Below are 26,115 nucleotides of genomic sequence, written 5' to 3'. Positions count from 1 at the left end.
CAAGGATGGCTGGTAATCATTGGACGGCTGGGGGCTGGGGGCGGAGAGCGTCTGGGTCTGGTTTTGCGCGGGAATTGAAACCGCCACTCCTGCCAACAGGAACTTGAAAGCTGCGAGTTTTCCGTCGCGGAGGCGACCATGGTGCGTCCTGTGAGGTGAGTAGTTCATGACAGCAGCGAGGACGGGGAGAAAAGGCAGGAGGAAGGTGTAGGGAGCTTCGTCTGCACACGATTGGGTGGAAAGGGCCGGATAGAGCCGAGGGTAGCGCGGGTGGGATGGGGTGGACGGTTTCTGGGAAGCTCTCGGGTCTCCGCCGAGAGTCGCCGAATCCGCAGAAGCATCCGGCGTACCAGCCTTTCCTTCTCTTTGCCTCCCTTCACAGCCATTGCGGATTCTTTGACCCGCTCCATTGAAATAAGCCCTGGTCGTGTTAGCCTTCGAATGGCGCTTTACATTTCACCGAGCGCCTACTTAGGTGTCATTTCAAATTTTCTTTTCTTTCTTTCTTTTTTTTTTAGCAGTTTAGGTATCCCTATTTTTGATCTGTTTAGAGTACTAGGCGTAAAGGCCAAGCTAGCCGAGTCGCACAGCTACTGAGTGGCAGGATAACACACCCAAATCCTCGGCTCCGGATCCCCCTGCTTTCCGTTATACCATTTGAAACCATTCTTGTGCTTAACCACGGTGGAGTGCTATGGAGGCCTAGAGTCAGCCATTCACTGGGAAAGTTGCTCGGTGTATATACTTCTATACTGTGCTGCTGGTGACTAGTTACATCCTAGTCAAGGGTGCGGTGAGGGGCCGCAAAGAAATACTGCAAAGTGATAGAGAGTGAGCAGAAGGAGAGCCTTACTTTAAAAAGTGTCGTTAGGGTGTGCCTCTCTGCAAAGGTAAGACGTGATCTGAGACATGAATCCTGAGAAGGAGCTTGCCAGGGAAAATCTGGCTCTGAGCTTGACTGTTGGAGAAACTGGAAGAAGGCCACTGAAGCTGTAGCATTAGCAAGCAGTGGGAGGAATTGTAGCGGATTAGGGCACATAGGCAGGGGCCAGAGTAGGGAGGACCTTGTAGGCTTTAGGAGGAGGAAAGCTGGACAGAGCTCCTGCCGAGTTTGGATTTTATCCTACGGACAATGGGAAGTCAACGGAGAGTTTTAAGTAGAGCAGACAGCTCTAATTTAGGTTTTATAAAATTCACTGGCTCCTGGTGGAGAAAGAATGGAAGATGGGGTAACAAGAATGGGAACAGGGAAACCGCCTTATCATTTGGGTAGTGGGTTGGAATAGAGTGTTACCAGTGGACATGGAATGGGGCAGATGAATTTGGGATGTATTTTGGAGATACTGCTGACAGACCTTGCTGATGAAGTGAATGTGGAGGTAAGGGAGAAAAAGAATCAAGGATGACTTCACAGTATTTTTAGCCTGAGCTACTTGAATGGATGATCTTTTTATTTTTTTTATTTATGATAGTCACACACAGAGAGAGAGAGAGGCAGAGACACAGGCAGAGGGAGAAGCAGGCTCCATGCACCGGGAGCCCGACGTGGGATTCGATCCCAGGTCTCCAGGATCGCGCCCTGGGCCAAAGGCAGGCGCTAAACCGCTGCGCCACCCAGGGATCCCAATGGATGATCTTTGTACTAACCGAGGTGGGGAAGACTAGGAAAGGAAATAGATTCAGGAGATGTGGGGGATCAGAAGTCCCATTTTGAGCACATGAAGTCTGAAATTTATTTTAAACACCCAAGTAGCAAAGACATAATCCCCTTGTCTGCAATAGCAGTTGTCAAAATACTGCAGACCCTTAGGGTTCCTGAAACCCTCTAACCAAGGGAAAAAAAAAAAAAAAGAGCCAGTTTCACTTAAGAATGTGATGTTGATGAAGCAGTAAGAAATCTCATATTCATTATAGGTCAACTGTTGAGCATACTTCTTTTTAAAGTTTTTATTATATTTTACTATTATTCAGTTTCAGTTTTTAAAGGGGTTTTCATATTTTATTCAGCTTTCAAATTCTTTAAAGAGTAGGAGAGTAACAAGAGTACTCTTCATTTGAATATTCCATATGAGGAAATGAAATGTAAAACATAAACTACTTCTACAGTGGTTGTCTTCAGAAAAAGCACTTGTGAGATTGAGTTGGGAACTGACCTCTTTTTTCATAGAACACCATTCTGCTTGAAAGAACAACTGGCCTACTAGGTTATTCACACTTGGGTACTTGGCGGAAGGTAGAAAAGAAAACCACATTTAGCGCCTAGAGGAAGGGAGAAGAAAGTGAGTTTATTTTCTCCAGTTTAAATATCACTTTTTTTTTTTTTAAGATTTTATTTATTTATTTGAGAGAGAGAGAGAGGACGAGCACGGGGAGAGGCAGAGAGGGGAGGGGAGGGGAGAAGCAGGCTCCCTGCCCTGGGGCTCAATCCCAAGACCCTGGAATCATGACCTGAGCCAGACACTTAATGGCCTGAGCCACCCAGGCACGCCAAATATCACTTTCTTCTAATGGCTCTCTAAAGTAATAGAAAGATTTGTTTCAGATGGTAGGTACAAAGTCATTCATCATTGTTTCAGTGTCTATACCATAAAGAACTTTGGTATTGTGGGGAGAGTAAAAAAGAGAGGAAAATAGCTTTCAGTTTGTTCAAGTTTATAATCTTTAATAGGACGACAGAATGCACATACAAAACAAGAGAATACATAAACAGGAATTTATAAATGCCCCACAGCAATTGAACCGTATGTCAACTGTGTTAATGATGTTGATTACTTTTACTTTGATGGTTGTCTGAATTCATTTTTTTTTTATCAGGTGTATCAAGTAAAGTTGTGATTATTTCAGCTAATGCTAACTTCCTACTATAAAATCCAACTTTTGTTTCAAATTTAAGTATTCTTAAGAGGATTGAAGCACATTTTCCTTTACTCAAGACTGTAGTGAATAGTCTTAAGCACTGGAGGTGAGAAATTGGCGTTTATGTAATTAAAAAATTTCTCTCTTGGTCATAGGCATAAGAAACCAGTCAATTACTCACAGTTTGAGAACTCTGACAGCGATGGTAAGTAGAGATTTGTATTTTTGCTTTAAAATTTTGGAAATTTATTTATTTATTTTCTCAGAGTTTATGACATGTGGAACTCTAACCTTGAACATATTGCCCAATTGTATATGAGTTAGGGCTAAAAAAATCCTGTAAGCATTTGGGATGATTATGGTGATAATTAAACTGACAAGAATTATGTATGTAAGTGATAAACGAACAGGGCCGGGTGAAATGGCTCTTTAGATCTAAGCTATTCTAGGTTTATGTTTCTCATGGTAGGCTTTGTCTCCTCCTCTCCCTTCACCTAAGAAGGAAAACATTGTCTTTTGAAACACAAATGTGTTACAGATTATAATGTGAAATCCCCAATAATTGTACAATAAAAGAAGACCTTACATACCACATTTTCTTTATCTAGTTATCACTCAGTGGACATTCGGGCTCTTCCATAATTTGGCTATTGTAAATAATGCTGCTATAAACATTGGGGTGCATGTATCCTTTCGAATTAGTATTTTTGTATCCTTGGGTAAATATCTGCTAATGCAATTGCTGGATTGTATATTACTCAGCCATAAAGAAGAATGAAATTTTACCATTTGCAACGACAATGGATAGAGCTAGAGAGTATTATGCTATGTGAAATAAGTCAGAGAAAGACAAATACCATATGATCTCACTTATATGTGGAATTTAAGAAACAAAACAGATGAATGTGGCAGAGGGAGTGGGGGCGAGAGGCAAACCAAGAAATAGACTTAACTATAGAGAGCAAACTGATGATTACCAGAGCAAGGGTAGGAGAGGAGATGGGTGAAATAGGTGATGGGGAGTGAGGAGGGTAGCACTTGTGATGCAGACTGAATGTTGTATATAAGTGTTGAGTCACTAAATTCTAATAAAGTAATATACTGTATATTAACTAATAAGAATTTATTTATTTATTTTTTGTTTGTTTTTATTGAAGTTCGATTTGCCAACATATAGTATAACACCCAGTGCTCATCCCATCAAGTGCCCTTCACCCAGTTACTCCAACCCCCCACCCGCCTCCCCTTCCACTACCCCTTGTTCGTTTCCCAGAGTTAGGAGTCTCTCATGTTCTGTCACCCTCTCTGATTTTTCCCATTCAGTTCCTCTCCTTTCCCCTTTAATTCCGTTCACTATTATATTCCCTGTAGGTATGAGTGAAACCATATGATGATTATCCTTCTCTGATTGACTTACTTCTCTCAGCATAATACCCTCCAGTTCTATCCACGTCAAAGCAAATGGTGGGTATTTGTCATTTCTAATGGCTGAGTAATATTCCATTGTATACATAGACCACATCTTCTTTATCCATTTGTCTGTCGAAGGACATCAAGGCTCCTCCCACAGTTTGGCTATTATGGACATTGCTGCTATAAACATCGGGGTGCAGGTGTCCTGCCGATTCACTGCATCTGTATCTTTGGGGTAAATCCCCAACAGTGCAATTGCTGGGTCATAGGCAGTTCTATTTTTAACTCCTTGAGGAACCTCCACACAGTTTTCTAGAGTGGCTGTACCACTTCACATTCCCAGCAACAGGGCAAGAAGGTCCCCTTTCTCCACATCCTCTGCAACATTTGTTGTTTCCTGTCTTGTTAATTTTCACCATTCTCACTGGGGTGAGGTGGTATCTCATTGTGGTTTTGATTTGTATTTCCCTGATGGCAAGTGATGCGGAGCATCTTCTCATGTGCTAGTTGGCCATGTGTATGTCTTCTTTGGTGAAATTTTTGTTCGTGTCTTCTGCCCATTTCATGATTGGATTTGTTTCTTTCTTGGGAGTCGAGTTCAATAAGTTCTTTATAGATCTGGGATACTAGCCCTTTATCTATATGCCATTTGCAAATGTCTTTTCCCATTCTGTAGGTTGTCTTTTAGTTTTGTTAACTGTTTCTTTTGTTGTGTAGAAGCTTTTTATCCTGATTAAGTCCCACTAGTTCATTTTTGCTTTTGTTTCCCTTGCCTTTATGGATGTATCTTGCAAGAAGTTACTTTGGCTGAGTTCAAAAAGGGTGTTGCCTGTGTTCTCCTCTAGGATTCTGATGGATTCTTGTCTCACATTTAGATCTTTCATCCATTTTGAGTTTATCTTTGTGTCTGGTATAAGAGAATGGTCTGGTTTCATTCTTCTGCATGTGGATGTCCAATTTTCCCAGCGCCATTTATTGAAGAGACTGTCCTTTTTCCAGTGGATAGTCTTCCCTGCTTTGTTGTATTCAACAAAGCTGATCATAAAGTTGAGGGTCCACTTCTGGATTCTCTATTCCGTTCCATTGATCTATGTGTCTATTTTTGTGCCAGTACCACAATATCTTGATGACTACAGCTTTGTAGTACAACCTGAAATCTGACATTGTGATGCCCTGGCTCTGGTTTTCTTTTTCAATATTCCTCTGGCTATTTGGGGTCTTTTCTGATTCCACACAAATCTTAAGATGATTTGTTCCAACTCTCCAAAGAAAATTCGTGGTATTTTGGTAAGGATTGCATTAAACGTGTAAATTGCCCTGGGTAGCATAAACATTTTCACAACATTTATTCTTCCAATCCATGAGCATGGAATATTTTTCCATCTCTTTGTGTCTTCCTCAATTTCTTTCAGAAGTTTTCTGTAGTTTTTACGGTATAGATTCTTTACCTCTTTGGTTGAGTTTATTCCTAGGTATCTTATGGTTTTGGGTGCAATTGTAAATGGGATCGATTTCCTTAATTTCTCTTTTCTGCCTCATCGTTAGTATATAGAAATGCCACTGATTTCTGGGCATTGATTTTTGTATCCTGCCACATTGCTGAATTTCTGTATGAGTTCTAGCAATCTTGGGGTGGAGGCTTTTGGGTTTTCTATGTACAGTATCATGTCATCTGAAGAGGGAGAGTTTGACTTCTTCTTTGCCAATTTGAATGCCTTTTATTTCTTTTTGTTGTCTGATTGCTGAGGCTAGGACTTCTAGTACTATGTTGACTAACAGTGGTGAGAGTGAACATTCCTGTCATGTTCCCAATCTTAGGGGAAAGGCTCCCAGTGTTTCCCCATTGAGAATGATATTTGCTGTGGGCTTTTCATAGATGACTTGTAAGATGCTGAGGAATGTTCCCTTTATTCCTACACTCTGAAGAGGAACGGATGCTGTATTTTGTCAAATGCTTTCTTTGCATCTATTGAGAGGATCATATGGTTCTTGTTTTTTTCTGTTGCTGATATGATGAATCACATTGATTGTTTTACGAGTGTTGAACCAGCCTTGCGTCCCGGGGATAAATCCCACTTGGTCATGGTGAATAATCTTCTTAATGTATTGTTGGATCCTATTGGCTAGTATCTTGTTGAGAATTTTTGCATCTGTGTTCCTCAGGGATATTGGTCTATAATTCTCCTTTTTGGTGGGATCTTTGTCTGGTTTTGGAATTAAGGTGATGCTGGCCTCGTAGAATGAGTTTGGTAGTACTCCATCTCTTTCTATCTTTCCAAACAGCTTTAGTAGAATAGGTATGGTTTCTTCTTTAAATGTTTGTGAGAATTCCCAAGGGAAGCCATCTGGCCTTGGACTTTTGTGTCTTGGGAGGTTTTTGATGACTGCTTCAATTTCCTCCCTGGTTATTGGCCTGTTCAGGTTTTGTGTTTCTTCCTGTTCCAGTTTTGGTAGTTTCTGGTTTTCCAGAAATGCGTCCATTTCTTCTAGATTGCCTAATTTATTGGCGTATATCTGCTCATAATATGTTTTTTTTTTTTTTTTAAGATTTATTTATTTATTTATTCAGAGAGAGCGAAAGAGAGGCAGAGACACAGACAGAGGGAGAAGCAGGCCCCATGCAGGGAGCCCGACGTGGGACTCAATCCTGGGTCTCCAGGATCACACCCGGGCTGCAGGCGGCGCTAAACTGCTGCACCACCGGGGCTGCCCTCATACTATGTTTTTAAAATCGTTTGTATTTCCTTGGTATTGGTGGTGATCTTTCCTTTCTCATGCGTGATTTTATTAATTTGAGTCTTTTTTTCTTTTTAACAAGGCTAGCTAATATTTTATCTATTTTATTAATTCTTTCAAAGATCCAGCTCCTGGTTTGGTTGATCTATTCTACAGTTCTTCTAGTCTCTATATCTTTGAGTTCTGCTCGGATCTCTCTTCTGCTTGGTGTTAAGTTTTATTTGCTGTTCTTTCTCCAATCCTTTAGGTACGAGGTTAGCTTGTGTATTTGAGTTTTTTCCAATTTTTTTGAGAGAGGTTTGTATTGCGATGTATTTCCCTCTTAGGTCCGCTTTTGCTGTATCCCAAAGATTTTGAACGGTTGTATCTTCATTTTCATTAGTTTCCACAAATCTTTTTAATTCTTTAATTTCCTGGTTGACCCATTCATCTTTTAGTAGGGTGCTCTTTAGCCTCCACGTGTTTGAGTTTCTTCCAAATTTCTTCTTGTGATTGAATTCTAGTTTTAAGGCATTGTGATCTGAAAATATGCAGGGGACTATCCCAATCTTTTGGTATCGGTTGAGACCTGATTTGTGACCTAGTATGTGGTGTATTCTAGAGAAAGTTCCACGTTCACTTTGAAGAGTGTGTATTCAGTTGTGTTCGGATGGAAAGTTCTGTATATATCTGTGAAATCTATTTGGCCCAGTGTATCATTTAAGGCTCTTAGTTTCTTTGGTGATGTTGTGCTTAGAAGATCTGTCATTTGCAGAAAGTGCCATGTTGAAGTTTCCTACTATTAGTGTATTATTATCTAAGTATGTCTTAACTTTGGTTATTAACTGATTGATATACCTGGCAGCTCCCTCATTAGGGGCATAAATATTCGTGATTGTTAGGTCTTATTGTTGGATAGAACCTTTAAGTATAATATAGTGTCCCTCTTCTCTTACTACAGTCTTTGGTATAAACTTTATCTGATATGAGGATTGCTACCCCAGTTTTCTTTTGAGGACCAATTGAATGGTAAATGTTTCTCCACCCCCTCAATTTCAGGCTAGAGATTTCCTTAGGTCTAAAATGAGTCTCTTGTATACAGCATATAGATGGGTCTAGCTTTTTTTATCCAGTCCGATGTCTGCGTCTTTGGATGGAATTATTTAGCCCATTCATGTTCAGAGTAACTATTGAATGGTATGAATTTAGTATCACTGTATTACCTATTCAGTCCCTGTTTTTGTGGATTGTTTCTTTGGGCTCCCTCTTTCTTTTACAGGGTCCCTCTTGATATTTCTTGCAGAGCCGGTTTGGTGGTCGCATATTCTTTCAGTTTCTGCCTATCCTGGAAGCTCTTTATCTCTCCTTCTATTCTGAATGACAGCCTTGCTGGATAAAGTATTCTTGGCTACTTGTTCTTCTCATTTAGTACCCTAAATATATCCTGCCAGCCCTTTCTGGCCTCCAGGTCTCTGTGGAAAGGTCTGCTGTTAATCTGATATTTCTCCCCATATAAGTTAGGGATCTCTTGTCTCCCACTGTTTTAAGAATTTTCTCTTTATCTTTGAAATTTGCAAGTTTCACTATTAAATGTTGAGGTGTTAAACGGTTTTTATTGATTTTGGGGGGGAATCTTCTCTATCTCTTGCATCTAAATGCCTGTTTCCTTCCCCAATTAGGGAAGTTCTCAGCTATGATTTGTTCAAATATACTTTGTGGGCCACTCTCTCTCAACCTCTTCTGGAATCCCAGTTATATGTATATTCTTCCTTCTCAAGCTATCATTTATTTCCCTAAGCCTTTCCTCATGGGCTCTTAATTGTTTTTCTCTTTTTTCCTCAGCTTCCTTCCTTACCATCAACTTGTCTTCTATGTCACTCACTCTCTCTTCCACCTCATTAACTATCAGTTAGGACATCCAGTTTGGATTGAATCTCATTTAATCTGTTTTTCATTTTGGCCTGAATAGATCTCAATTATGCAGTAACGATGTCTCTAGCATCCTTTATGCTTTTTTTTTCCAGAGCCACCAATAGCTTTTTAATTGTACTTCTGAATTGAATTTGTGACATTATATTGAAATCCAATTTCTGTAACTCTGTGGCAGAGAGTACTGTTTCCAGTTCTTAATTTTTTGGTGAATTCTTCCTTCTAGTCATTTTGTCCAGTGCAGAGTGGCCGTATGAGTGGGCTGAGTCAAAAATATCAACCATGACCTTAGTAAAATATACCCTAGGTGATTCCGAAGAGTCAGAGACCAGAAAATAAAGAACAGAACAAATGAAACAAAAGGAACACTAAAGTTGAAAAACAAATTTTAAAACATAGTAAAAATCAAAAGCTAAAAATCAAAAACAAGAGAAAAAAGGAAAAAAAGTAAAGAAAAAGAGGAAACAGAAAAAAAGGGGGGATGGTAGTGGTGAAGAAGTAGTAGAGGAGAGAGAGTGCAGTCTGCCCGAGGGGTCCTAGAGAGTGATCCTCTTGGTTCTGAGTGTATTTTGTTGTGTATGTTAGAAGATGCTAAATCCCAAAGTTATATAAGCCAGCAATACTTATAGAAAGCCCCAACGTTGATCACCAAAACATAACAAGATAAAAGAGGGGGCAGAATGAGACAGAAGAGAGAATATAATCTCACAGAATGAACCAACATGGTATTCCACTTGGTTCTGGATATATGTTCATTGTGTTTTAGAAGGTATTAACTTCTACCATTGAAAAACAAAATGTGGCAGAAAAAAACAAAAACACAAAAACCCATGTCTCGTGTATCAACCAAAATTAAATTGAATACATTGAAGGGAATCCAGAAGTGGAAAATATATCTAAGACATGTAATTGTATAAATATGAAAATCAAAAAGGAATAAAGTTAAAAATGAAGAGCTGGCAAAATATTTAAGGTGGGAAAAGAGAAAAAATATTGGAGATTTTTAGTCTGATATAAAAACGAGTCATAATGGAAAAAGGGAAAAAAAAAAAAAAGAAAAAAGGGACCCTACTATTTTCCCTCGGTCCTGGAGCTTTCCAGTGCTGCTTGGTCAATAAACTTGCAATTCCCTTCCAGCAGTTCTTCTTGGGGAGGGGTCTGCTGTGTTGATTCTCAGGTGTGTGTTCCTGGGTGGAGATGCCCTGCCCCCACCAGGTGCTGGACTTAGTGTGAGCTGTTTATCCTGTGAGGCTTTGTGCCATGGTGGCCTCGCCCCTCCTAGGCACAGGGTGAAACAAAGAGGAAAAACAACAACGCTGTGGTCAGATTTCAAGCTCTGGAGTCGAGCTCCCCCCGAGTAACCACAGTCTCCCAGTCTGCACTGGCCTATGTGCTCCTTGGGGAGGGGGGGGGGGCAGGCACAGGTGCACTGGTCTTCACAGCTTGCGAGGCGCCTAGTGTCAGGAGAGTTCTTGCTTTCCTGTGCCCTGCCTGCTTCTGTCTGTCTCAGGGGGAATACAGGATCGCTGGCTTTGTCCACTTGGGCATCCTGGGATCTGAGACCCTATGCCAGTGGACCCGTGCTCCCGGGGACCGCCTCTTCCAAAGGGAACGGGGCACAGCCACCCCCTTTCCGGAGCCAGCCCACCTAACCAACTGGCTTCTCCCAAGTACCCCAGAAGGTGGTGGCACTCCAGCCCTTTACACATATTGGACTGCGCTTTGCAGTGAGCTTTTCCCCCGGGTGCCCCTCCTCTTATAGCGACTCTGGGAGTCTTGAGGCTTCACTGCGTCTCCTGCAATTCAGCATGATTTCCCTCCTAAGCACTTTTCCATCAGGGAAAACTCTGGCAGCGGGGATTTTTAAAGTTCCTGCTTCTCTAGGGCTGGGCTTTCCTGCCCTGAAGGCTTTTGCCTCTCTGCTTTAGCCTGGCTACTTGCAGTTCCCCTCCCTCAGTTTATTCTTTTTTATTTTTACTTTTGCCTTCTTACCTTGTTAGAAGCGAAGACTTTTCTCTCTGTAGCATTCCAGTTCAGGTCGAATTCATAGGTGTTTAGGATGTTTTGAAAGTTATCTGGGTAAGTTTGTGGGGCCAAGTGAGTTGAGGACCCCTACACTTCCACCATCTTTCCCCTCCCTCATCTAATAGGAATTTAAACAAAAACTTGGAAGAAAAAAAAGCAAGACCTTGAAGAAAGGTATACTCTATTGGGTTATGTATTTTTTTTTTTTTTGTCTCTGCTATTAGGGAACTTTGGTCAGAAAGTGTGAGAAACATTTAGTTAAAAAAAATATATTTAAAGATTTTATTTACTCATGAGAGATACAGAGAGGCATAGGCAGAGGGAGAAGTGGGGGGCCTGATGTAGGACTTGATCCCAGGACCGTAGGATCATGACCTGAGCCAAAGGCAGACACACAACCACTAAGCCACCCAGGTGCCCCTCCATTATGTTTTAACTAGGTTTTGTATTTCTCAGACCACCAGAGCTTTCTGTGAGTTAAATGTTTAGTTATCTGAGGTATGAGGAACCTAATTCTTGCACTGGACTCAACCATAAGTGCATCTAAGATTTGGGACAAATATTGACTCAAACTTGTAGCTTTTTATTACTGTCATCAGTAGGTCAGCAGATTTTTATAAATTGCCAATTGTGTTCTAGACATTATGAAGTGGAGGTGTGGGGCAAGGCACAGGTTATCATATTCCTATATGAGGAAGCTTGAAAAAGACAACATGTATTAATGAATACTGATGCTGCAATTAAGCTTACATGTGCCTGGAAATTATTTACACATGTTTCATGCATGAGTGTCAAAGCTACAGCAGCAGTTTTGTGTTAGATGTCAATGGAACTGTATTAGTTTTTTAGTGAATTGTCTTTACTAGACTTGATAGTTTAATAAATAAAAGCCACTAAAACAAAGTTGAAAAGCATGAGCGGAAATAAGACAAACAATATGCCAACATTTTTTACATTGTGGTGTTAAACAATTTTCTTAATGTTTAAAACTTGAACACATACTGTAATGAATTTCAACTGATCAGAAAATGTTTTTATTTATTTCTTACTTAGGAAAAGCAATTTCATATATCCTTTTATTTTTGATTCACATATAAATAGATGACTTTGTTTCTGCAACTGCACCTTTAAATAAGAAACCCCGAACAACACCAAAGGAGCTAAAACTAGAAACAAGGAAACCTAAACTGAAGAATCTCCAGAAGGAAGATATCCCAGCACAAGAGAAAACTCCTAAAAAAAGGTGAGAGGTAAGACATACAGTAAATATACAGTAGATATGTTAATTTAAGAGGGACAGATTCAAACTCTTGGCTTAAATTATTACTTGAGCAGAGTCAGAGGTATTATTTATTTAGTGCATGTAGAAGAATAGGAATGTACCATTATTAATCCCCTTCTGACTTCCTGCCTTAAAAAAATCCACAAACATGTAAGGAAATAATCATTTCAGTATTAAGACAATCGTAATTACAAAGTTTAGGAGTTACAGCTTAATTTTATAGGAATCTGTACCTGTCTTGAAGTCCTCAAATCTTATAAGACCACTTTTTAAAAATCACATTTCTAAGGATAGTTTTATAAAAATTAAAACCCATGAATTTTTATGCAGATAAAAGATACTTCCTCTTTATATTGTTGAGACTTGTCCAGCACTGAGTAGTTCCTATAGTTTGTAGACATATCCTGGATTTCCATTAGTTAGTACCAAGAGAGAAGAGAGAATGAGGGAAGGAAGTCCCAAGTGGCCCCAAACCTGTATAATGGAGAGGAGATGGGCAGATGGGGAGTATTAACAAATGGAACATGGGGCGTGATATGGTTCAGCATGATATGATATGCTGCGGGTATTAGAAAAGTTCATTAACCTAGAGCGATTTACCCTGTGTTCTGCTCTTTACCTTTTTCTCTTATTTTCATTTTTGTTTTTGAGCTTCTTATTCTACATTTCAAACACAGTGAAAAAAATAACCTACAGATGGGAGAGAATATTTGCCAATCATATAATTGATGAGGGATTTGTATTCAGAATATATAAAGAACTCTTACAGCTCAACAATAAAAAGACTAATAACCCAATTTACAAAATGGGCAAAGGATTTGAGTAGACATTTCTCCAAAGAAGATCTACAAATGGCTAATAAGCACATAAAAAATGCTTGTCATCCTTAGCCATCAGGGAAGTACAAATCAAAATCATGGTAAAATGGTACTTCACACCCACTGGGATGGCCATAATCTAAAAGACAGACAATAACTAGTGTTAAAGAGGAAATGGAGAAATTGGAACTCTCATACATTGTTGCTGGGAATGTAAAATGGTGCAGCCACATTGAAAAGCAGAGTTAGCAGTTCTCAAAATGTTAAACACTGAATTATTCATGACCCAGCCTATTATATACCCAGGAGAAATGAAAACATATACCCACAGAAAAACTTGGACATGAAGGTTCACAGCATTATTCATAATAGCCAAAAAATGGAAGCATCCTAAATATCCATCCACTGGTGAATAGGAATAAATAAAATGTCTGTCTATACACTGGAATATTATTCAGCAATGAAAAGAAGTACTGATGATATATGCTACAAAATGGATGAACCTTGAAAACATGCTGAGCAAAAGCAGCCAAATATAAAAGGCCATGTGTATGATTCCACTAATATGAAATGTCTAGAATAGGTGAGTCCATAGAAAGTAGATTAGTGGTTTCCAGGTGTTGGAAGGGGGAAGCAGGGCGTGACTGCTAATGGATATAGGGTTTCTTTTTGGGGTGATGAAAATACTCTGAGGTTAGATAGCCGTGACGATTTCTCAACTCTAAATATACTAAAGACTGCTGAATTGTACACTTTAAAAGGGTGAGTTTTATACTATATGAATTATATCTCAATAGAACTTTTGTTTTTTAAAAAATAATAAATCTTGAAAGATGCATCTCAATATTTTATCCTTTATGTAACCTTTTTCTTTTTAATATTTGATTTCTCTTCTCAAGTACCATAGTGCTTTTGACCACTGCAATATGAAACATAATAATCTACATGTGTAGGATAATTATTAGTGTGTCTTATTTCCCTACATTCCTCATTAATTGCAGACACCTTGAGGGTACTTTTAGTATTCTATCCAATGTTGTGGCGCATACACAGTAAGTACCTGGTGACAAATTTGTTAAAGTCAAGATGAGGAGGAACAGATTTGTTAAAAACCAGTTTAGTAGAAGAGCTATAATACTTGTCTAAGGAGGTATAAGTGAGGTCGGGGAAGATTCCTAAGTGGATTTTTGAGCCAAGCTTTTATAATAGGTTGAGCAGGTGCTTGGAATCGGTAGTGAGGATTGGCATTACACAGAAAGGGAACAGTTTTTTACAATGGCACTTGCTGCTCCTCTTGTAAATCTCTTATGCTAAATGCAACATGACATTACTACATATTTAGCAGTGTTGTCATTAAAGTCAATTATGATCATGATTACAATTTAAAAGCATTTTTGTGAGGTTAGCAGCTCTTAAATAGTAATTCAGGAAAATCACAGATTTTGCTATTTGGTCGAGATTGGCATTTTTAAAAACTCATTTTTGTTTGTGTGTTCACCTCAGGATGGCTTTAGATGACAAGCTCTACCAGCGAGACTTAGAAGTCGCACTAGCTTTATCAGTGAAGGAACTTCCGACAGTCACCATTGATGTGGAAGAGGCTCAAGATAAAAGTAATTTTATTTTCCATATATTTATCTTTATGTCCTTATTGTTTTCATAATCATTTCTCTGGGTGAGCCTTTACAGAGGAAAAGAATAAAATTTTAAAACTTTGGATAACAAATGGAATACTTTGCAGAGGGCACAATTAGATTCAGTTGCTTATTCTGCTGCATAAATCTCATACACACACACATCTCTGCTTAACACTTAAACTTGTGGTCATGGACTATGAGCTTGGATTTTTGTGTATAGTGGGGATTTAATCTCTTGATCAAATGAATTGAGATCAATTCAATACAATCAATACAATTCAATACAATTCAATACAATCAATACAATCATAACAATCCAACTATTTTCTCTCAAAATTCAAATCAGTTAAACATGACCTATTGATGGTAATTTTTATTATTTATAAAAGTTAACGATTCTAGTTTGGTTAGCAAGCTCAGTGGAAGTAAGAGATGTGTGACTTCTGGACTTCTCTGGGTTTTTCTCCTTTGATTTGTCTGCCACCTGTGCAGCAGATGGCAGAGGCAGAAATCATTATTCCTGGAAAAGATACTGAAACTTAAAATACCTTTTTGATGAAACAAAACAGTTTCAAAAGGACTTAACTTATGATGGAGGATAATTTTTAGCTCATTAGCTTATTTAGGGGTATAGATGTTTAAGTCAGTATTGCCTTCTTTTTGGAAATGAATGAGACACTCTTGATTAGGGAGTCATTTAGTAATCAGGAAATCAAGGAAACATAAAAACAATTGTTTTATATCTAAAAATTGAGGAAATGAAATCCATCTTTCTCTTGTAAAGGATGGTAAAATACATAGCAGAATTTCCTTGGAAATATCACTTTTCATAGATTAATGTACTTTATAGTAATGGGATTTAATAGTACCAATTATTATGACTAAAAGTCCTCTTGAAATACTTTAGATCATTTTAAGGTTATTATAATGATTGAAGAGGCTTTGTTAGTAAGAGTGTGTATCTGCCTACACAGAAATGACAGTTAATATTTATTGACTGTTTCCTGTGTGCTGGGCAATAAGCAATTCCTACATGTGGTTGACATTTAATCCCCCACAATAATCCCAATTAATCCACACACTATTTATTATTTCTGTATTATCGATGAGGACATTAAGTCTTAGAGGGGATAAGTAACTTTCCAATGGTCATATAGCCAATGTTTCAACTGAAGTCTCAGTCTGATTTCAGAGCCCAAACTCTTAACCATATCCTTTCCAAGGTAAATCATTGTGTTATAAGTCTGCATCATTTATCTGTATCTGGATGCCTTTACATTTGAGCACCAATTTTCCTATTTCTGCTCATTGGCTGATTAAGATGCATCTGTACTTTTTGTCCTCTTCCTTGTCTTTAGGCACTGGGAAATGTGGCAGCAGCGAAACTGGGACAATGAATAAGGCTCCCCATATCTCTAATTGCAGTGTAGCCAGTGATTATTTAGGTAAGTTTTGATATTAGTAATAATACTTACTTTTTCTGGGATGCCTGGGTAGCTCAGTGGTTGAGCATCTGCCTTCGGCTCAGGGTGTGATCCCAGGGTCCTGGGATCAAGTCCCACATCAGGCTCCCTGCAGAGAGCCTGCTTCTCCCTCTGCCTATGCCTGTGCCTCTCTTTCTCTCTCTGTATCTCTCATGAATAAATAAATCAAATCTTTAAAAGAAATTTACTTTTTCTATTGACAGTGCTGTTTTCCTAACTTTTATTTAAATACCTGACCCTGCAGAGACTCATTGGGAAAGGGGGAGAAAATTGAATGGGAAGAAATCAGAGAGGAAGATAAACCATGAGAGACTCTGAGCTCTAGGAAACAAACTGAGGGTTGCTGAAGGGGAGGTGGTTGAGGGATGGGGTAACTGGGTGATGGGCATTATGGAGGGCACAGAATGTGATGAGCACTGGGTGTTATATACAACTGATGAATCACTGAATTCTACCTCTGAAACTAATGATGTACTATATGTTGGCTAATTGAATTAAAATTAAAAAAAAAAAAAAACCTGACGCTAGCTAGAACCAAGATACTTAAATTTGTTAAGGTTCCCTTCACCTCTTCTCCTTTGTTTCTTTGTGTTTTAGCTTTCTTCCTTTTTACTGCAGACCTGTTTTCTTCTTTCCAGGGGGAGGGTCATGACTACCATGGCTTCTAGTCAATAGCTGTTGACCACTGAAAAAAAGGGGCTTCATCTTCCCAGCTCCAGTTTTACAATTTCTTGGGGCAAGAATCCTCAGTTGGGCTGTCTTGTCAGGAGACTGAGGTATTATGATTGACCCACATTGGACTGTGTGGTCTCTCAGAAGCCACGGAGGGATGAGGCAGGGCAAATAAAAACAACAGATGTGATAGAAGCCTGCTCTGCAGTTCTTTAAGTATTACCTGTCACAAAAAGTTTTCCATTGGTTTTTATGCCTCCCCTGAAGATTTGGACAAGATCACTGAGGAAGATGATTTTCATGGTGTTGAAGGGAAAAGAAAAGCAGCATCAAAAGCTGTGGTACAACAGAGGAAGATTCTTCTGGAAGGCAGTGATGGCGATAGTGCTAATGACTCTGAACCAGACTTTGCAACTGGTGAGTTCTGTCCTACTTCAAAATTAAACCTATGGAAATTCAGTAAAAAGTCCTTAGAGACCATTAATGTATGTGAAGCACTGTGCTGTTTGGTGTATGCAAACTTGAGGAACACGCAGGACAGTTAAATTCAGCTCTGCCTTTGGGGAAAAGGCTTTATGTAGAGGTAACCTTTAGGCCGTGCCTTGAAAAATGAATAGCATTTAGGCAAAATAGCAGGGTAAAATTGCATTCCTGACTGAGAAAGGTATAAACAGTGGAATAGACAAGCACATATATAAGAGGTCACTGAGCCCACAGGAGAGAATGTTATAGAAGAGGTGAAAGAGGCAGGCTGGCACAAGATCAAGGAGGGTCTCAGACCCATTCTGAGCAGTGTACACTTTTTTTTTGTAGGTAGTAGAAATTCATGACATATTTTGGGGTTGAAGTGATAGGAAACCTGTATTTTATTGTGACATGTTTTCAGACTTATTCAGAAGTTAGGGCACATGGGAAGCATAGTGACCTTGACAGAGCATCATAATATATTAATTAAAACTTAAAATGAATAAATTCATAAGTTTGTGCCAAATCAGATATATAGCTTGATAGATTTTAACATGCTGTTGACAGATGGATTTGTTCGCCACCATTCTGTAAATATTTGAGTATCTGTTGTGTGCATTATATTCTAGACGCTAGAAATACAGCAGTGAACAACAACGACACAGAAACCAGGGCTCCCTTAAGGAGCTTAAATTCAAGTGAAGGGACAGACAATAATGAAATGTAGGATGTGTCCAGTGTCATCATAGAAGAGCTATGAAAAAGAGAAATGCGGGGTAGAGCCCAGAAATCTGCCTTTTGAACCAATACCTGCCCTTTGATATGACCCACATCGTGCCAAAGCAGGTCGAGATCTTCCTATCTGGAGAAACTCTGACATAAGTGGAGCACTAGAAGGTAGAAGCCAGTGAAAGAAAAAGCCCTGAAGTAGTATAGTAGAGCATGAACCGAGTTGCTTCCCAACTTAAGGGTCCTTAATCCAAAAAAGCCCAAAATAATAAAAATAACCCCTTGTCAGTTTGTTTTTTCATGGATGATGATCAGAGCATTTCTGCTATGATTTCCTTATTGCTATCTGATGCATGCTTGTCAGAAAAATCCGTAAACAATTTTAAAGCTATAAATTGCAATCCTACTTATCATGCCAATGAAATTAATTTGTCTTTAACAAACATGGCTAACATGTTTTTTTTTCTATGTGGAAATGAAATCACTTGCTTTGTTTGTTGGGTTTACTTTTAAATTTTTTTCTCTTTTAATTTTTATTTTTTATTGAAGTTCGATTTGCCAACATATAGCATAACACCCAGTGCTCATCCCATCAAGTGCCCCCTCAGTGCCCATCACCCAGTCGCCCCATCCCCCCCACCTCCCCTTCCACTATCCCTTGCTCATTTCCCAGAGTTAGGAAACTCATGTTTTGTCACCCTCTCTGATTTTTCCCACTCATTTTCTTTCCTTTCCCCTATAATCCCTTTCACTATTTCTTATATTCCCCATATGAGTGAGACCATATAATGATTGCCCTTCTCCGATTGACTTATTTGAATCAGCATAATACCCTTCAGTTCCATCCATGTCGAAAGAAATGGTGGATGTTCATCCTTTCTGATGGCTGAGTAATATTCCATTGTATATACAGACTACATCTTCTTTATCCATTCATCTGTCAATGGACACCGAGGCTCCTTCCACAGATTGGCTATTGTGGACACTGCTGCTATGAGCATTGGGGTGCAGGTGTCCCGGCGTTTCACTACATCTGTATCTTTGGGGTAAATCCCCAGCAGTGCAATTGCTGGGTCCTGGGGTAGCTCTATTTTTAACTCCTTGAGGAACCTCCACAGTTTTCCAGAGTGGTTGCATCAGTTCACATTCCCACCAACAGTACAAGAGGGTTCCCCTTTATCCACATCCTTTCCAACACTTGTTTCCTGTTGTGTTAATTTTCCCCATTCTCACTGGTGAGAGGTGGTATCTCATTGTGGTTTTGATTTGTATTTCCCTGATGGCAAGTGATGCAGAGCTTTTTCTCATGTGCTTGTTGGCCATGTCTATGTCTTCCTCTGTGAGATTTCTGTTCATGTCTTTTGCCCATTTCATGATTGGATTGTTTGTTTCTTTGCTGTTGAGTTTAATAAGTTCTTTATAGATCTTGGATACTAGCCCTTTATATGATAGGTCATTTGCAAATATCTTCTCCCGTTCTGTAGGTTGTCTGTTAGTTTTGTTGACTGTTTCTTTTGCTGTGCAGAAGTTTTTTATCTTGATGAAGTCCCAATAATTCATTTTTGCTTTTGTTTCCCTTGCCTTCATGGATGTATCTTGCAAGAAGCTGCTGTGGCCAAGTTCAAAAAGGGTGTTGCCTGTGTTCTTCTCTAGGATTCTGATGGATTCTTGTCTCACATTTAGATCTTTCATCCATTTTGAGTTTATCTTTGTGTATGTTGTAAGAGAATGGCCAGGTTTCATTCTTCTGCATGTGGATGTCCAATATTCCCAGCAACATTTATTGAAGACTGTCTTTTTTCCAGTGGATAATTTTTCCTGGTTTGTCGAATATTAGTTGACCATAGAGTTGAGAGTCCATTTCTGGATTCTCTGTTCTGTTCCACTGATCTATGTGTCTGTTTTTGTGCCAGTACCACTCTGTCTTGATGACCACAGCTTTGTAGTACAACCTGAAATCTGGCATTGTGATGCCCCCAACTCAGGTTTTCTTTTTCAATATTCCCCTGGCTATTCGGGGTCTTTTCTGATTCCACACAAATCTTAAGATGATTTATTCCAGCTCTCTGAAGAAAGTCCATGGTATTTTGATAGGGATTGCATTAAACATGTAAATTGCCCTGGGTAGCATAAACATTTTCACTATATTAATTCTTCGAATCCATGAGCATGGAATATTTTTCCAACTCTTTGTGTCTTACTCAATTTCTTTCAGAAGTTTTCTGTAGTTTTTAGGGTATAGATTCTTTATTTTTTTGGTTAGGTTTATTCCTAGGTATCTTATGGTTTTGGGTGCAATTGTAAATGGGATTGACTCCTTAATTTCTCTTTCTTCACTCTCATTGTTAGTGTATAGAAATGCCACTGATTTCTGGGCATTGATTTTGTATCCTGCCACGCTACCAAATTGCTGTATGAGTTCTAGCAATCTTGGGGTGGAGGCTTTTGGGTTTTCTATGTACAGTATCATGTCATCGGTGAAGAGGGAGAGTTTGACTTCTTCTTTGCCAATTTGAATGCCTGTAATGTCTTTTTGTTGTCTGATTGCTGAGGCTAGGACTTCCAGTACTATGCTGAATAGCAGTGGTGAGAGTGGACATCCCTGTCATGCTCCCGATCTTAGGGGAAAGGCTCCCAGTGTTTCCCCATTGAGAATGATATTTTCTGTGGGCTTTTCGTAGATGGCTTGTAAGATGCTGAGGAATGTTCCCTCTACCCCTAACTCTGAAGAGTTTTGATCAGGAATGGATGCTGTTTTTTGCCAAGTGCTTTCTCTGCATCTATTGAGAGGATCATATGGTTCTTGTTTTTTCTCTTGTTGCTATGATCTATCGCATTGATTGCTTTACAAGTGTTGAACCAACCTTGCATCTCGAGGGTAAATCCCACTTGGTCATGGTGAATAATTTTCTTAATGTATTGTTGGATCCTATTGGCTAGTATCTTGTTGAGAATTTTTGCATCTGTGTTCTTCAGGGATATTGGTCTATAATTCTCCTTTTTGGTGGGATCTTTGTCTGGTTTTAGAATTAAGGTGATGCTGGCCTCATAGAACAAGTTTGGAAGTACTCCATCTCTTTCTAGTCTTTTGAAACAGCTTTAGTAGAATAGATATTGTTTCTTCTTTAAACACTTGATAGAATTCCCCTGGGAAGCCATCTGGCCCTGGACTTTTGTGTCTTAGGAAGTTTTTTTTTTTTAAGATTTTATTTATTTATTCATGATAGACACACAGAGAGAAAGAGAGGCAGGAGAGGCAGACACACAGGCAGAGGGAGAAGCAGGCTCCATGCTGGGAGCCCGATGCGGGACTCGATTCTGGGACTCCAGGAATGCACCCTGGGCCAAAGGCAGGCGCTAAACTGCTGAGCCACCCAGGGATCCCCTCTTGGGAAGTTTTTGATGACTGCTTCAATTTCCTCTCTGGTTATTGGTCTGTTTAGGTTTTGTATTTCTTCCTGTTCCAGTTTTGGTAACATGTGGTTTTCCAGCAATGCATCCATTTCTTCTAGATTGCCTAATTTATTGGCGTATACCTGCTCATAATAAGTTTTAAAAATTGTTTGTATTTCCTTGGTTTTGGTGGTGATCTCTCTTTTTTCATTCGTGATTTTATTAATTTGGGTCTTTTCTCTTGTGTTTTTATAGGGCCTGCTAATTGTTTGTCTTTCTTATTAATTCTTTCAAAGAACCAACTCCTGGTTTTGTTGATCTGTTGTTTCACAGTTCTTCTGGTCTCTATTTCATTGAGTTCTGCTCGAATCTTTATTTATTTATTTATTTATTGAATATTAACTCTGTTCTTCTGCTGGGTGTAGGATCTATTTGCTGTCTTTTCTCCAGCTCCTTTAGGTGCAAGGTTAGCTTTTGTATTTGAGTTCTCTCCAGTTTTTTGAGGGATGCTTGTATTGCGATGTATTTCCCTCTCAGGACTGCTTTTGCTGTATCTGAAAGATTTTGAATGGTTGTATCTTCATTCTCATTAGTTTCCATGAATCTTTTTAATTCTTCTTGAATTTCTTGATTGACCCTTTTTCATCTTTTAGCAGGATGGTCTTTAACCTCCATGTGTTTGAATTTCTTTCGCACTTCTTGTGATTTAGTTCTAGCTTCAAAGTATTATGGTCTGAAAATATGCAGGGCACAATCCCAATCTTTTGGTATCAGTTAAGACCTGATTTGTGACCCAGTATGTGGTCTATTCTGGAGAAAGTTCAATGTGCACTTGAGAAGATTGTGTATTCAGTTGCGTTTGGATGTAAAGTTCTGTAGATATGTGTGAAATCCATTTTGTCTAGAGTATAATTTCTTGTTTCTTCGGAGAGGTTGTGCTTCGAATATCTGTCAATTACAGAAAGTGCTGTGTTCAAGTCTCCCAGTATTAGTTTATTATTATCTAAGTATGTCTGAACTTTGGTTATTAATTGATTGATATACTTGGCAGCTCCCACATTCGGGGCATAAATATTCATGATTGGTAGGTCCTCTTGTTGGATAGATCCTTTCAGTATGATATAGTGTCCGTCTTCGTCTCTTACTACAGTCTTTGGGATAAACTTGAATTTATCTGATATGAGGATTGCTACCCCAGTTTTCTTTTGAGGACCATTTGAATAGTAAATGGTTCTCCAGCCTTTCATTTTCAGGCTGGAGATGTCCTTAGGTCTAAAATGAGTCTCTTGTAGATAGCAAATAGAGGAGTCTTGCTTTTTTATTCAGTCTGAAACCCTGCATCTTTTGATGGGATCATTAAGCCCATTCTCGTTCAGAGTTACTATTGAAAGATATGAATTTAGTGTCATCATGATACCTATTCAGTCCCTGTTTTTGTGGATTGTTTCTTTGGACTTCCTCTTTCTTTTACAGAGTCCCTCTTAATATTTCTTGCAGAGCTGCTTTGGTGGTCACATATTCTTTCAGTCTCTGCCTATCTTGGAAGCTCTTTATCTCTCCTTCTATTCTGAATGAGAGCCTTGCTGGATAGAGTATTCTTGACTGCTTGTTCTTCTCATTTAGGACCCTGAATTTACCATGCCAGCCCTTTCTGGCCTGCCAGGTCTCTGTGGAGAGGTCTGCTATTAATCTAATACTTCTCCCCATAAAAGTTAGGGATTTCTTGTCCCTTGCTGCTTTAAGGATCTTCTCTTTATCTTTGGAATATGTAAGTTTCACTATTAAATGTTGGGGTATTGAATGGTGTTTATTAATATTAGAGGGGGGGAATCTCTCTATCTCCTGGATCTGAATGCCTGTTTCCTTCCCCAGGTTAGGGAAGTTCTCAGCTATGATTTTTTCAAATACACTTTCTGGTTCCCTGTCCTTTTTGGCGGCCTCTGGAACCCCAGTTAAATGTAGATTTTTCCTTCTGAGGCTGTCATTTATTTCCCTTAACCTTTCCTCATGATCTTTTAATTGTTTTTCTCTTTTTTCCTCAGCTTCCTTCCTTGCCATCAACTTGTCTTCTATGTCACTTACTCTTTCTTCTACCTCATTAACCCTCGTTGTTAGGACCTCCAGTTTGGATTGCATCCCATTTAAATGATTTTTAATTTTGGCCTGATTAGATCTAAATTCTGCAGTCATGAAGTCTCTTGATTCCTTTATGCTTTTTTTCCAGAGCCACCAGTAGCTTTATAATTGTGCTTCTGAATTGGCTTTCTGACATCGAATTGTAATCCATATTCTGTAACTCTGGTAGAGAGTCCTGTTTCTGATTCTTTCTTTTGTGGTGAGTTCTTCCTTGTAGTCATTTTGCTCAGTGCAGAGTGGCTAAAAACAAGTTGTACTGAAAAAAGGAAGGAAATAGGAGGGAAAAAGTGGGGGGGGGGGGAACAAAAAAACCAAGGTGGAGTATCTTCTGATTCTATATACTGTAAGTCCCTCAACTCCCCCTGTAGCTTTCCAGCGCTGCTTGGTTAAGAACTTGCTCTTTGGCTGCCCTTCCAGCTGGTTCTGGGGGAGGAGCCTGCTGTGTTGATTCTCAGGTGTGTGTACCTGTGGGAACTGCCCCGCCACTGCCAGGTGCATAGCTCAGTGGGAGCTGTTTATCCTGTGAGGCCCCTGCTCCCTTGCGGCCCTGCTCAGTCCCAGGCACAGGGTAACACCAGGTGGAACAACAACAGTGGCGGCAGCCAGCTCTCCAGCCCTAGAGTCAGCTCCAGCAGTAACTACCGCAGTCTCCCAGTCTGCCCTGGCCTGGATGCTCCCTGGGGGGGGGGGGGGGGAGAAGGGGGTGCTGACCTGCACAGCTCCTGGGCGCCTGGTAGCAGGAGCATCCTCGCTGTCCTGTGTTCCCAGGCCTCTGCCTGTCCCAAGGGGAGCACCGGGTCCTGGGCTGTGTCCTCCGGCGCCTTGGGCTCTGGAGTCTGCGCTGCTAGAATTGCACTCCTGGGTCCGCACAGCCCCCTCCATGTGGAGCCGCAGCCTGAGCTGCTCCCAGGGCCCCGCCAGGCATGCGCTCTAGCCTTTTTAGGGAGCTTGGCCTGTGGTGTGTGGCGTGCTCTCCCCGGGGCGCAGTTCCTCTGTTAGTGACCCAGGGAACCTGGAGGCTCCACTGCCTCTCCTGGGTCCTGCCCAAGTTCCCTGGGAGTGCCTTTCATCTGGGAAGTTTGTTAAAGTTCCTGCTTCTCTGGGACTGGGCTTTCCTGTCCCAGAGGCTCTTGCTGCCAGGCCTTAGCCTGGCTCCTCGCAGGGGCCTCTCCCCCACTCGATGCCTATTTATTTATTTATTTATTTGTTTGTTTATTTATTTATTTTTCTATCTTCCTACCTTGATAGAAACCCGAAATCTTCTCACTGTAACATTCCAGCTGTTCTCTCTTTAAATCTCAGGCCAAATTTGTAGGTTTTCAGGATGATTTGAAAGTTATCTAAGTTGGTGGGGGCAGGTGACTTGGGGACCCTACTCTTCTGCCATCTTGCCTGGATAGTGGTTTTAAAGTTGCCTTTGTGCCTTTAAAAGTAAATTGTTAAAATCTCTAAAGGTAATACACAAATGACCAAAAAACATATCAGTTTCATTAGGGAACTACAAGTCAAAATCAGTGAGCTGTCATCTTACACCCATTAGGATGTCAAAACCCAGAAAATAACAAGTGTTGTTGAGGATGTAGAGAAATTAGAACCCTTGTGCTCTGGTTGTGGAATTTCTGCTGTGGAAAATAGGACAGCATTTCGTCAAAAAATTAAAAAATAGAAGTATATGATCTAGCCATCCCACTTCTGGGTACATATCCAAAAGAATTGAAAGCAGGATCTCAGATATTTGCACATCCATATTTATAGCAGCATTCTTCACAATAGCCAAGAGGTGGAAGCAACCCAAATGCCCATCAGCGGATTAATGGATAAACACCATGTGATCTACACATACAGTGAAATATTCAGCCTTAAAAAGCAAGGAAATCCTGTCATGTGCTACAAGTTGCATGGACCTTAAGGACTTTATGCTAAGTGAAATTAGCCAGTCACAAAAGATGAATACTGTGTGATTCCACTTAGAAGATGTGTCTAAAATAGTCCAATTCAAAAACCAAAGTAGGACGGTGGTGAGCAGAAACTGGGGAGAGGCAAGAATAGGAGTTGTTTATTGGGTACAGTTTTGGTTTTGCAAGATAGAAAAGTTCCGGAGACCTGTTGTACAACAGTGTGAATATATTCAACACTCTGAACTCTACACTTAAAAAGAAATAATATAGTAAATTTTATGTTAGTGTTTTTGTTTTTGTTTTTTTTTTACCACAATTAAAATTTTAAAAATCATTTTGAAAAAGGAATTAGCTTGGCTCCAGTTCTGAGAGAAGAATAGATTGAATTTCAAGTTCTGTATAGTTGAATGGTGATTTAGGATATAGAAAACACCAAAAATAGGAAAGAAAACATTCATTAAAATCTGAGTGCTTCTGAGGTTATGCTGGGTATGAGGATGGCAAAAAATAGTTCCAACTGAAAGTTACTCTCACTTCTTTCAAGACATGTTAGTTGTTTGGGGAGAAATGTTGCTGTCAAATGGTGATATTATCGTGAATTCTAATAATAGGGTTATCATTTTTTTTTAAATTTATTTATTTATGAGAGACAGAGAGAGAGAG

The 26,115-nt window shown here is 39.6% G+C and overlaps 1 protein-coding gene across 2 annotated transcripts in view; it reads left to right on the top strand.

Moving 5' to 3' along the window:
* The window catches only part of RAD51AP1 (RAD51 associated protein 1), a 37,813-nt gene continuing 11,698 nt past the window's right edge, over positions 1-26,115 (top strand). The window contains exons 1-6 of one of the 2 annotated variants that reach the window (XM_077871398.1): positions 3-155; positions 3,012-3,061; positions 12,040-12,181; positions 14,542-14,651; positions 16,034-16,120; positions 17,099-17,248. In XM_077871398.1, coding sequence (XP_077727524.1) covers positions 139-155; positions 3,012-3,061; positions 12,040-12,181; positions 14,542-14,651; positions 16,034-16,120; positions 17,099-17,248 — 556 coding nt within the window. In that variant the 5' untranslated portion in view covers positions 3-138. Of the gene's footprint in view, positions 156-3,011; positions 3,062-12,039; positions 12,182-14,541; positions 14,652-16,033; positions 16,121-17,098; positions 17,249-26,115 lie in introns of both variants that reach the window. The other variant, XM_077871399.1, reaches the window with a different exon arrangement.

The sequence above is a fragment of the Canis aureus genome, chromosome 25 (genome assembly GCF_053574225.1).
Source record: "Canis aureus isolate CA01 chromosome 25, VMU_Caureus_v.1.0, whole genome shotgun sequence".
Taxonomy (NCBI): domain Eukaryota; kingdom Metazoa; phylum Chordata; class Mammalia; order Carnivora; family Canidae; genus Canis; species Canis aureus.
The sequence above is the reverse complement of the archived record's forward strand: the minus strand, read 5'-3'. Positions and strand labels throughout refer to the sequence as shown.